The 13,392-nt window shown below is 42.3% G+C and overlaps 2 protein-coding genes across 3 annotated transcripts in view; one reads left to right on the top strand and one right to left on the bottom strand.

The window, feature by feature from the left end:
* The first annotated feature begins 492 nt into the window (after positions 1 to 492).
* Positions 493 to 1,317, top strand: LOC129717326 (uncharacterized). Its single transcript, XM_055667194.1, has one exon. It carries the CDS (start codon positions 493 to 495, stop codon positions 1,315 to 1,317), a length of 825 nt encoding a protein of 274 aa, XP_055523169.1.
* Positions 1,318 to 7,932: 6,615 nt separating this feature from the next.
* LOC129717165 (helicostatins) overlaps positions 7,933 to 13,392 on the bottom strand; it is an 85,034-nt gene continuing 79,574 nt past the window's right edge. For both annotated transcript variants that reach the window (XM_055667007.1, XM_055667008.1), the window contains exons 2-3: positions 9,013 to 9,499; positions 7,933 to 8,954 (exon numbers count right to left, since the gene is read on the bottom strand). In XM_055667007.1, the coding sequence (XP_055522982.1) occupies positions 8,824 to 8,954; positions 9,013 to 9,448 (567 nt within the window). In that variant the 5' untranslated portion in view covers positions 9,449 to 9,499 and the 3' untranslated portion in view covers positions 7,933 to 8,823. The remainder of the gene's footprint in view (positions 8,955 to 9,012; positions 9,500 to 13,392) is intronic.

The following is a 13,392-nucleotide window of genomic DNA, read 5'->3' as shown; positions in this document are numbered from 1 at the left end:
CAAAGGTACCTCCACAACAAATCAGGTGGAGCTTTATCCACAAGCCTTTCGTTGTTTTCGACGTGTCTAGTACCAACAGCAGGTTCGTTTGGAGCTCGCTGTCATACCTACGAATGGCATCCCACCGATATTTGGGTTCTTCTATATTTCTATTACCAAAAAACTCTTCAAAGGTATTGTAAACATCGCGTTTGTTTACGGTGCTAAGAATTAGCTATTTTTCGAGTGTTATATTGTTTGCAAGCCGCCGAAGTGTTTCTCCAAACGGCAATATTGTGATTCGTGTCTGTTTGATCGACTCGAAGTGCCTTGCTAAGACAATCCAAGTGTGTTTTGCCGGTTTCTAGTTTCGGTGAAAGTGCAGTGCATTGTTTGTATTTTCGCTTCTCGCACTACCGTCACGCTCAATTTTTTCGATTGAAGCGACATCTTGTGGTTATTTTCGAAAACTGAAATATACAGCACGGACACACACCTCATATAAAATGGACCATGGATTCAAACTGCTACCAGTGCTCTAAGCCGATCAAAACTATTGAGGTGATCCAATGTAATGGTTTTTGTCATCAATCTGCGCATTTAAAATGCGTTGGTCTGAAAAGACCTCAAGTCGACTTCGTGAATGAGCAAAATAATATCTTGTGGTTTTGTGACCACTGTATTGCTCAATTGGAGTACATAAAACAAAATCCCATGAAAACGACCCAGGATGTTGTAGCAGTTGTTTCGGATGCCGTTCGCGAGTCACTGTGTGAATTAAAGATAGAGCTTCAAGAAACCAAAGAGCTAACTAAGACATTAGTCGACGAACATCAGTCCATTGATTCCGCCGCTTTGGGACGCACTCGCACTGCTTGGCCAAGCATTGAGCGCACTCGTGATACGACACCTAAATCTCGCCCTGATTTGAAGCTTGTTGGAGGAACAAAATCGGTCGATATGGGAAGCACAATAGTAGCAACTGTTGCAAAACCAGCCGAAAAATTCTGGCTTTATTTCTCCAGAATTGCTCGTCATGTTTCAGAAGCAGATATTTCCGAGCTAGTAAAACAATGCTTGGAAACTCAACAGCCAGTCGATGTTCGGAAGCTTGTGCGTAAAGATGCTGATTTGAATCAGTATGCTTTCATTTCATTCAAAGTAGGAATAGAAAAGGAGTTGAAAGATAGAGCACTTGACCCATCTGTTTGGCCGAAAGGAATTTTCTTCAGAGAATTTGAAAATTTGAAAGCTGAGCGGGATTTTTGGGGACCTGCGAAAATTCCACGAATCGACGTTGGGACCCCCCGGATCGATGCAGTTTCAACGCAACATTAAATTCCTTCTTCCACCGAGAACTGACGACAACGGAACGCACGCCATATCGCATGATGGAAGCCTCTGAGCCACCCGACACAGTCGACAACTATCGTTCTTCTTCGTCTTCAGCAGTCTGTTCCGGCCATCCAAGTCGTTCCGTTCCTGTGTTCGGAGTTGGTGAAGAGGCTATCCAACTTGCTCGCTTAGGCAAGTATGATTTTATTAGAGCTTCGTGTCCTGAATTTCATCCAATTTGCAGTGTTGCTTCATCCCTTAATTCGCGATTTACGGAGACCGAAACAGTGCCATGTGATAAAATTTCCAGTACCATGTCATCAAGATTATTTACATCCGCATTGTCTACTTCTGCCTATCGGATACTGGGACGCAACGAAGTTAGCATTATGGAAACCCCCAAGCCCTCCTCCACTGTCGAGCCGCTGCCGCCAGCGATCATCAGCCGTCCCGGTCCAGTGCGTGGGTGTGGTGAAGGGGTTCTCCAACTCGCTGTAAACGGCAAGTACCCGTTTAGTTTGAACGCTTTCACCGTTGACGAAACTTCCGCTTCTAGGACTGCTGTGATTGGTAATATAAAAATTTACTACCAGAACGTGAGGGGATTACGAACAAAAATAGATGATCTGTTCCTGGCGACGCTTGACTCGGAACACGATGTTATTGTTTTGTCCGAGACATGGCTGAACAGTGAAATAAACTCAGTGCAGCTATTTGGAACACAATATAATGTATACCGCACTGATCGTGATGCAGCTAGATCTGGAAAAATGCGAGGTGGTGGTGTCCTTATTGCTGTATCAAACCGATTTGCATCCAGGCGCAATTTGTGTACTCATGACGAACTTGAACAGCTTTGGGTGAATATTAACTGTCGGGGCAGCAGCATTTGCATTGGCGTCATATATCTTTCTCCCGATTACTCCAATGATTCTTTTACCGTGCAAAAACATATAGACTCCGCACTTGAAATTTCGTGCTCGCTCCAGCCGCATGCAACTCATTTGCTCTTTGAAGACTACAATCAGCCTGGTATTACCTGGACACGTACAAGCTCGGGCTATGCTATTCCAAACATTTCCGAGTCTACGTTTTCTGGAACTGCTTCTGCTCTTCTGGATGGTATGTCGCTGCTGAATATGTTACAGATGTGCACTGTCACTAACGATAGGAATCGAACATTAGATCTCTTATTCGTCAATGAGGAATCGGCACCGGATTGCACTGTCGTTGAAGCTTGTGAGCCTCTACTAGAAATGGATTCGCATCACCCTCCTCTATTGGTCACTCAAGCATTTCCGCAACCAGTTGATTTTGATGATACGCCCGAAGATAGGGAATTTAATTTGTCAAAGCAGATTTTATTGCACTAATGGATTCGTTACAAGCAATCAACTGGGAAACGGCACTAAATCATGCTATGGAAGTTAATCTTGCTGTAGAAAGACTCTCAACTATTTTACTTCAGCTGTTCAGTCTTCACGTTCCAGCTCCTCGTCCCAGACCGAAACCACCCTGGTCTAATCAGCGGTTGAAAAAACTAAAACGTTTGAGAGCAAAAGCACTTCGCAGATACACACATCAACGGAATCCCTTGACAAAGCGAGACTTCACCCAGGCCAGTAATAACTACAGAGCATATAACCGTATCCTTTATTCACAGCATATCCTACTTGTACAGTCAAACCTCAGAAGAAACCCCAAAGGTTTCTGGGCTTTTGTGAATGAAAAACGTAAGGAAAGCGGACTCCCTTCGCAATTGTTTTTAGAAGGAGAAGTTGCAAACACTCGCGATGGCATCTGCAACCTGTTTGCCAAGCACTTCTCTAGTGCATTCATCGCATCCCCTGCTAGCGCTGTACAGGTAGAAAATGCTCTTCAAACGTTCCGTAATTAATCTAGGCAATGTTCGATTCATCGACGATGATATCATGCTTGCAATAAAGCAATTAAAGTCATCTATGATACCTGGTCCAGACGGAATTCCTGCCAGTGTATTTAAAAAATGTGCTACTGCCCTTTGTGCTCCATTAAAATTGATATTTAACCAGTCGCTGGCGCAAGGAGTATTTCCAGAGCGCTGCTTCGCGTCCTGCTTCGCGAAAGCAAAGCGTACATCTCGGTAGACCAACATGGTTTCTTTCCTGGAAGATCTACAACAACGAATCTGCTACAGTTCTGTTCTCATTGCATCAAACATTTGGAAGATGGTGCTCAGGTAGACTCTATTTACACGGGGGGCCTCAAGGAAGCAACCTTGGACCGCTGCTATTTTCCTTGTTCTTCAACGATGTTTGTTTTGTCATTCCGCCAGGATGTGAATTAATCTACGCCGATGATTTGAAGATTTTCCTCGTCGTAAGATCTACAGCTGACTGTGAGGAACTACAGCAGTATATTGATGCTTTCTATAACTGGTGCATACGCAATTGCCTGACAGTTAGTATCTCCAAATGCTCTGCGATTTCATTCACCCGTAGAAAAAAACCAATCCTGTGGAGTTACACAATCTCTGGTCAGCCGCTTGAAAGAGTCACTGTAGTTAAGGATCTTGGTGTGCTCTTAGATTCTCAAATGTCCTTTAGAGATCACTACACGAGCATAATTGCACAAGCGAATAGGAACCTAGGGTTTATAATTCGAATCGCCAAAGAATTTTCAGACCCATATTGCCTGCGTTCATTATATTTTTCCCTGGTGCGGTCGGTGCTAGAAACATCTGCTGTTGTTTGGTGCCCCAATGCGGAGATTTGGAAAAACAGAATTGAGTCAGTGCAAAGCCGGTTCATCCGTTATGCACTACGTACTCTACCATGGAGTAACCCGAGTGAGCTTCCTCCATACATTGATCGCTGCCGTTTACTGGATATGGACACTTTAGCAAAAAGGAGAAATATATCGAGAGCTGTTTTTGTGGGAAAACTTTTCGCTGGACAAATTGATGCCCCGGCCATTCTCTCTCAACTCAACATCTATGTGCCTGCGAGAAGCCTGAGATCATGGAACTTTCTACGACTTGACTACCAACGTACTAACTACGGCCAGAACGAACCTATAAGGGCGATGTGTGACGTATTCAATAGATTTTTTGACTATTTTGACTTCAATGTAACCATAGACGTTTTCAAGAATAGGTTAAGACGACTCATGTGTGTTGAAACTCAAGTTCCCTGTAGGGGTTGTGATCGTCGGCTTTGCAGACGACATAACGCTGGAGGTTTACGGCGAGTCTATCGAGGAGCTCGAGTTGACGGCCGCGCACTGTATACGCAAGGTCGAGGACTGGATGCGCTCCAGGAAACTGGAGCTCGCGCATCATAAGACGGAGGTCACGGTTGTGAACAACCGTAAATCGGAGCAACAGGCGGTGGTCAAAGTCGGAGACTGCACCATCACCTCGAAGCGATCCCTGAAGCTCTTGGGGGTTATGGTGGACGACAAGCTCACGTTCGGGAGTCACGTCGACTATGCCTGTAAGAGGGCCTCAACGGCTATTGCAGCACTACCTCGTATAATGTCCAATAGCTCAGCGGTTTATGGCAGCAAGCGAAGACTTCTTGCCAGCGTGGTTTCGTCCATACTTAGGTATGGTGGGCCAGTGTGGTCCAGAGCGCTAGGTACTAACAGTTACCGTGGTAAACTGGAAAGTACCTACAGGCTCATGTGCCTGAGAGTTGCGAGTGCGTATCGTACGGTGTCAAACGATGCAATATGTGTCTTGTCCGGCATGATGCCTATCAGCATCGCCATCAAGGAGGACAGAGAGTGTTTCGACCAACGTGACACAAGGGGCATACGAGGTACCAGAAGGTCATTCTCGATGCTCCTCTGGCAGCGGGAATGGTCCAACTCCACAAAGGGCAGATGGACGCACCGACTCATACCGGAGATATCCGGCTGGGTCGGGAGACGACATGGTGAAGTGAACTTTCACCTGACACAAATCCTGTCAGGCCATGGTTGTTTCAGGCAATATCTGCACAGGTTCGGACACGCGGTGTCCCCCATGTGTCCCGAGTGCGTGGAGGAGGAGGAGACTGCGGAGCATGTCTTCTTCGTATGCCCCCGTTTCGTAAGAGCGAGGAGTAACATGATGGCTGTGAGCGGACCTGGCACTACTCCGGACAATCTAGTCCGGAGGATGTGCGACGACCCGGACATCTGGAAAGCGGTCTGTGCGGCCGCCTCTCAGATTGTCCTGGAGCTGCAACGTGTGTGGCGGGTCAACCACCAACACGCCAGTGGTAGCTAATTACCAGTCTCCAGGTAGTTAGCTAGGAGGTTATAAGAGTAAAGAGGGTGCATCACGCACAAAAGCCACTCCCCGACGTAATACTTAACCATCGTTCCGGGAAGACCAGGGCTGGAGACTGGAGGGGTTTTAGTGGGTCGTGACAGGGATCAGTAGGTGCCTGGGCGAGTGTAACTACCCCAGCATCTCTCCCCTAGTCTCATCCCCACACCTTGAGTTCTCTTCTCAGGTGTCTGTTTGCAGATTTCCCCGCCACCTTCAAAAAAAAAAAGACCAAGGCCATGATGGCGCTCGATGAACAGTCACCAGCAATGCAGAAGCGTATTAAAGAGTACACGGAATCAAATCGCATCCTTTTCAAATGGCTGTAACTTTTTACTTATTGGGTATTTGGGTTGTTGGGTGAAATTTGTTTAATGTGTATTTTTGACACTTTCAGTTGCACTCAGTTGCTAGTGCAATCGTTGCGAAGATGGAGTCGAAAGAACAGAAGAGGCGGTGAGAAATTTTGCGCACATACCTCGAAAATCCGAATCTTTCTCATTGTACAATCAACAGGAAGCTGGGAATGGTTCAATTTATGGTAACTCGCGTTTTAAATCGGTACAACGAGCGTTTGATCATCGATCAAAAAGAAAAAAAAGGCTAGATTGGATCTCCGTATAGTGTAGAGCATCACAAGCGGGCAGTTCAAGCTTATAAGAGGAATCCGAACAGTTCAGTTAGAGATACGGCTAAATAACTGCTTTTGAGTAAAACTTTCGTTCAAGATGCGACAAAATAGTGAAGAATTACACACGTACAAAGTTCAGAAAGCGCCGAATCGCAACGAATGGCAGAATACGGTGGTGAAAACTCGTGCACGAAAGCTCTACACCCAGATGTTGATGAAACCACATCGCCTCGTTATGGATGACGAGACATATGTAAAAGCAGACTTTCGGCAGCTTCCGGGGCTTCAATACTTCACCGCTCATCATAAATTCAAGGTTCCTCGGGATGTTAGAAAGCATATAGTGTCAAACTTTGCCAAAAAGTACATGGTTTGGCAAGCAATTTGCTCGTGTGGAAAGTGGAACACCCCAATCGTGTCAACCGGGACGGTCGATAGGCAGTTATACTTGAAGGAATACCTCCAAAAGCGTTTACGCAAAGGTCCTACAACTTTCTGACCGGAGCCTCGTGTCATTACTCGAAGGATGTTCTGAAGTAGTACAAGACTAAGGAAGTCAATTTCGTACCGAAGCATCTCAATCCCCCGAACACACCTGAACTGCAGCCAATTGAGAATTACTGCACCAAAATGAGGCAGGCACTTTGGAAACATCTTGAGGAAGTAGAATCAGAGGAGAATATGAAGAGAATATGAAGAGAAAATGGATTTCCACACAAAACAGTGGGTCCAAACGTTGTACAAGACCTTATGAGCAGTGTTAAGAGGAAAGTTCGTGTTTTTTATATAGGGATGTAATTTAATAATACGAGTAGTAAAAACTGTATAAAATGTTTTATTTCACTACCTGAAAGCTAGAGACAATTGGTTGGATGAATGAAATTTACTAAATATTTTTTTGTGATGCAATTTGATTCCATACACCTTTTATTAAAAAACTCTTTCCACACCAAGCCCCAAAACAGCAACAGTGGCACTCCAGTATGTTCCTGAAATTTGGGAGTGCGTATCGCGCAGTGTCGTACTACGCAATCTGCGTCTTGGCTGGTATGATGCCTATAACATATATCAACGAGTGTTTTAATCTATGTGACACAAGAGCTTTACGAAGTATTGAGAAACCGTCCTCGTGATTGAAGGCGGGTTTTGCAATGAGCTTAAAAATGTTGAATTATTTCGAACTAGAGTGCGAATATAATTAACCAATTTTGTACAAATGTATGAGGGCGTTAACAAGATGAAGGAAGAACTATTAAATTAATTAAATTTGTTAGTTAAGGTTTAAGTTCATAATATATGACGAGACCTACTTGACATTGGACTATCGCAAGGTACCGGGTACTTTACGCCCCCGTCCCCGTCAAACATATCTCCCGCACTTAGTTCCAGGAGAAAGTTCTGTGGTTGACGATCGGCGAGAAGGGAATGTCCAAGTCGCTGTTCTTTTCTTTAAGGTTTGCGGTAAATGAGAAGACATACAGTACGAAGTGACTGCAGAAAGTTGTTGCCTTATGCCAAGAAATCACTAGAGGAGTTGGGCCGGCTGCAACGGAAGACAATTTTTGGACGATATTCAAACGTAGTATCTACTCCAACAATTTCGTGAACAAAACGAAGAAGCAGCTAATTTTTCATTTCAACTAGTGTTTAGGTTTAGAGGATATGCAAAATTAATAATAAGATAGAACAGTGATTTTGGTTTTAGCTCAAATTTATTTCATTTCTTTTCATTTTCCATTTTTTTATACAGCTCATATATTATTCACAAATGCTGCGTAGTGGTGTGTGTATACATCTATTTGAAATTGTGTTTATGCCTTGATGTTATATCGGGTAACAACTGCTTTAAAATATTTTCGTGAAACAATTTACATAATGAATAACAAGCGAAATATTTGTTTAAGTTTATTTTTCGCGCATATAATTTTGTTAAGTAGCAATCAGAGGAATCTTAATCTCCAACCGGCACCATGTCACTTAAAACAGGCCAACAATTTGACAGGGGTCTTAAGCGATTCTCTCAGAACAATTCATTCACGACCAGTTATACATTAAGTTGCTGGTCTCCTGTATGTATTTACAGCTGGGCTCTCCTACCAATCCAAATCCAATCATTTCTTGGCTGTAATTGAGTGTAAATTTTCCACTGAAGAAAGTAAAAGGTCGAGAGAAATTTCAGAAAGTTGGGATTTGATTTCAGGTTTTGACTCTTACATCTTAATAATAATTTGTATATTGTTATATATGGCACATTAGCACACGTCTCCGAATTACAATTTGCTCTTGGTTAGTGATAGTTTAGGATAATGGATAGCAGTATGGCTTTAAGTTACACTGTAAAGTACGTTTCGAAGAAGTCATTGAAATAGATCGATACAAAAGGGTTTGCAAATGTGATCCTCTTTCTTGTTTTGGGGGAGGGGGACATAATCTCGCATGGTTCTTGGCTTTGGTCTGTCACTGGTGTGGTAGTAGTAATGTATTCTGCAGTCATTCGCTTCATTGTTGGGCGCAGTAGAGGTCCAGTTTCAGGTCTAGTGGATTTTCGATAGGCGACTTGAGATGCTGTCTGATCGGGTTGCGATTAACGACGTCCGAGTCCGAAATTGTATCGATTTGGCAGCCGCTTCTCTTCACCGCCCTGGTACGCGCGTTTGCCAAGTCCAAAATCGTAGGTTCGTCTTTTACCCAATCCAAAATGATACCGATAACCACCTTTAAAAAAGTAAAAGAATTTCCAAATCGCTTCGATTTTTCCAAGTACCGAACTTACCTGCCGACCGCTTCTCTGCCTCTTTGTCCTGGTCTGTTTCGTAGTCAGTGATGTCTTTCGACATTAAACCCGGATATTCATCGTTCCAGCTTGGTAGGCTGTCCTCTTCGTACTCGAATAAATCCGATCGTCCGCGTTTCCCCAGGCCAAAATTGTAGTGTGAAAGCCGCTTGGCACCGGGAGTATTGTCGACGTATCTTCGTTTTCCGAGCCCAAAGTTGTATTTGGGTGACCGCACCGCTAGCAAATGTTGAAAGGATGCTGACGAAAGCTCACGCTGGCCTCGGTCATCAGAATCCGCCGAGGCTGCATTCTGACCATCGCTACTGAACAGCGGCTGATCCGAGGCAGCGGAACTATCCACTGCACATGCCAGACAGACAATGACGGTAATGGAGCCTAGCAGCGTCAGTGATGTTGTGCTTCTCGGGCGCATATTTACCGAATACAGTTTGTTTCTCTTTTTCGATAGATGAGATGCAAATGACTGCAATGAGAGATAAAATGGAAGACTGCGGTTAATATTTGCAGAGCTCTCCAATTCGATACTTGCGTATCGTACCAGCGATTACATTGGAAACCACATTGGAGGAATAAAATATTTTTTTTATTTTCATTCATATGTTCAGTGAAGATGCTATTCCATTCTACTGTCAGTAGTATTTTGCGTAGAGTGAGGTAATTTAACCTCCAGTAGCACAGGAAAAAGTGCATTGCCAATTCCCTGCCAGATATCGAGACGATAATCCGTTTCGTAAATACATACATACACTTTATTGTGTCCGTTTCATTTCGGTACGATGATAGTTAGCAGCGCTACATGCGGCTTGGTATCGCATATATTCTTCCGCGGTTAAGGAAGCTCCGCGTTCCAGTGGACTGTAATGTTGGTGATTGTTAGCGAAAAAGTGTAATAAATATGCAAAACTTTCTACTCGCTGTTTCCTCCGCAGGAAGCTGCGTTCCAGTCGGTGTGGAGGGCTTTGCATTCAGCAAAAACTAAGTCCTTGGACGGGGACAGTTTAGAACAGATTAAAGTATAAATGAAGAAAGCGTGCATCATAGTTTCAAAGCTGGGGAATTCTATTCTCATTTTATTCATAAAAGCGTTGTAATGTTGAAAGACCATGCACCGATTTTCATCCGGTTTTATTGTTTTCACTATGCGCGTACTGAAATGGACGGTAATGTGCAAGAATCTGAATAATCTTCTGGATTATTTTGAATTGGAAAATGGTCTAATATCCCATAGACATGTAATCGAGAGAAACGCATTTAAAATTTTTGTAGGCCACAAGCTCTGAACATCCAAGAATAACTTTTGTAATGAGTAATTCATCCCTCATTTATGCTAGAACGTTGCTGTTACGTTCATACAGAAAAATCTGCAGCTAAATTCCGTCGGTCAAGCTTTCTGAACGCAGTAGTCCGTTTTTCAATTATAAAGGCAAAGAAAGTTGACAAACCCGTGTGCAATTTGGCAAATGTGCATATTTTGAGAATTATATCGTGTTACGTTTGTGAAAAAAATGGTTTTAAATTATTTGAAACAGTACGACAGTACAAGTGAGGACGAGAAGGACGACGAAACAGATGTCCCGAGCACCTTGATCAAACCGTTGCGGAAACGTGAGGCTCGAGCTCTTGAAACACAAAGAAAGAAGCAGTTCCACCACACTGTAATTTATGGAAGCTACAAGTCCTGACTGAGTCCTGAATATTGGCAGAAAACTCCAGGCCACAAAACCATCTCGAAAGTGTGCTAAAATAATATGCAGTAAAAACACACTGCACAGTGGGGAATCGCTGGCCATCGACCCAAAATTAAAAAAGGCTGATTTCATTTCAATTATATTTTTCCTATAGTTGAATATTGCTGAAGTGCCAGAATCCAAATTTAATTCTTTAATACTGAGTCAGCGTTTCTTAGTGTTTCTTTTGAAAAAAAAAAACAAGGTTACGAAGCCTCAAGGGTAAGTTGAATCTTGATGACGTCTGAGGATAAGTTGTCTGAAAAACAGTGGAGAAAAAATCCTTGTCATTCGATGATGTATAATCTCATCGTTATACTTAAAAAATTTAGCGGAATCACCAAATCACGTATTTTTTGCATAAAACAGCGTTTAAAGTTTAGACGGCAGAGTTTGGCACTATTGGCTCTACTTTTAAAAGATAGCTTGGAAAAATTATTTCAAATGCATCCAGTCCGATCCTGCGCAGAGTTGCGCAACATAACAAAAACAATATCGCCCGCAAGCCTGGGGAGCTTATGCGGTCTCGATCAACTAGATTAGTTGAGAGAATTCGTTATCGATATTGTTTTTGACACATTTTGCATGTGTAGGATAAGTACAACGATACACCGTGCCTCAGTGCTGAGTCGAGAAAATTTCCAGCTCGAAAAGATCCTCGACCTGATCGGGAATCGAACCCGATATCACAACCGTGTGGGAGAGCTAGCCGACCGACATCGCTAACCACAGAACCACGAGGACCACCAACATAACCTTGGTGCTTATTACGGGAATCACTGCACGGTGAAATCAGAGTGCCCTATTACGGGACTCACCTAAGAGAGAAAAACGTCGCAAAGTGACATCTGCCGTGGAATCTGGGTTATTATGAGTGTCATATCACGGAAGTGAAAACGGAATAAGCGACGTTTCGCGTGGAATTATTTCACGACCATTTTGAACGGTGAAACCATTACACGAAGAAAAGGAAAGTTTAAAAATCGATTGATTTGTAATCTAATGTTAATATACATGGGCCACACGAAGTGACCTCGAAAAAGTACAAACTTGGACACGACCTTCACAAATTTTGCTCAAAGTTGGGAGAATTATTCATCTACAGTCACTTTAGAAAAATCCCAAATTTGGTATCGATTGGAGTACCCTCCGCTCTGTGGGACCCCCCTGTTTATTGCAAAGTGACGCTTTTTTTGTTCAAGATCTCTTTTTTCTTTTGCTCACAATTCATAGACAAAAGATGTCTGAAAAATACTGATAGATAACTTTTGAAGAAAATAAACCAAGGATAAGTGCTTCTTACGTAAAATTTTCTGAGAAATACGATGAAACCATCGAATTAAAAACAAAATTAGCTGCATTGGCCGAAAAATGCAAATTTAGTTTTAAAATACAAAAATAATCTATCTGGCAACACTTTCGGTCAAAAACAATATTTTTTCTGGGTTCCTTGGTTTATTTTCTTCAAAATTCATCTATCACTATTTTTCGGGTGTCTTACGTTTATAAATTATAAAATAAAATAATAACGAAATTTACAACTTTTTTGGTAAAAATGTTATATCTCGAGATTGGCTCATGTTACCTCAGGATGATAGTTGATTCTTACGTAAAATTTTCCAAGGAACACGATGAAATTATCAAATTTAAAATAAAAATGGCTGCATTTGCCGAAAAATGTAAATTTAGTTTTCAAATACAAAAATAATTTATCTGGCAACACTTCTGGTTCAAAAGTTAGTTTTTTTTTTGGATTCCTTGGTTTATTTTCTTCAAAAATCGTCTCTTAGTAATTTTCCGACATCTCACGTCTATGAATTGTAAGAAAAAGAAATAAGAGATTTTTGACAAAAATTGCGTGACTTGGCAATAAAGAGGGGGGTCCTACAGAGCGGGGGGTATTCCAATCGACACCAAAATTGGGATTTTTCCAAAGTGACAGTAGATGCATAATTCCCCCAACTTTGAACAAAATCTGTGAAGGTCGTGTCCAAGTGGCATGTACACTTGGTATGGAATGACCCATATCGAATTCATTACTCAGCAACAAGACGATTCATTATTATTTTGGAAAAAGTCAACTATTTGGGACTTACAAATCTTTGAGCTGTAGCCAGTGGAACGTAAGATAAAAAAGACCTCCGAATTTCGTTCTGGTACATATCGGATTTCAATAATGTAAATTTAAATTGCACACTGCAAACCGTCAACAAAATAAAACCTCTGATTCGAAAGCTTTACTAAAAATACATAAGTAATTCACTCAGGATATAATATGGAAACCCCTAAAAACTTATTCTGGGACCAAGAGAGTACTAAAAATCACCTCAGTTTCCAGACAAGCAACGGATAGGAACGTTTCAGAAGATGTGGAATCAAGTCATTAGCGATGAAAGTCATTAGAACATAGCGAAAGATTGATAGCAACCATTCAAATATTACTAACGCGGAATTTGGCAATTTTCAATACCCACCCACCCCCACGAAACGCAATTTTACATGTTTGTCACACGCAGTGTGACGCTCCGCTGAATACCCCATCTCCCCTGGATGCGTTATGTTTGAATGATGAACATAAACATCATGAAATTACTTTGGTCCACAAAAGCGAAAAAAAGCTGGCATAAAG

Source organism: Wyeomyia smithii, chromosome 1 (assembly GCF_029784165.1).
Source record: "Wyeomyia smithii strain HCP4-BCI-WySm-NY-G18 chromosome 1, ASM2978416v1, whole genome shotgun sequence".
Classification (NCBI taxonomy): Eukaryota; Metazoa; Arthropoda; class Insecta; order Diptera; family Culicidae; genus Wyeomyia; species Wyeomyia smithii.
Note: the sequence above shows the minus strand (reverse complement) of the source record. Positions and strands in the feature narration are given on the sequence as shown.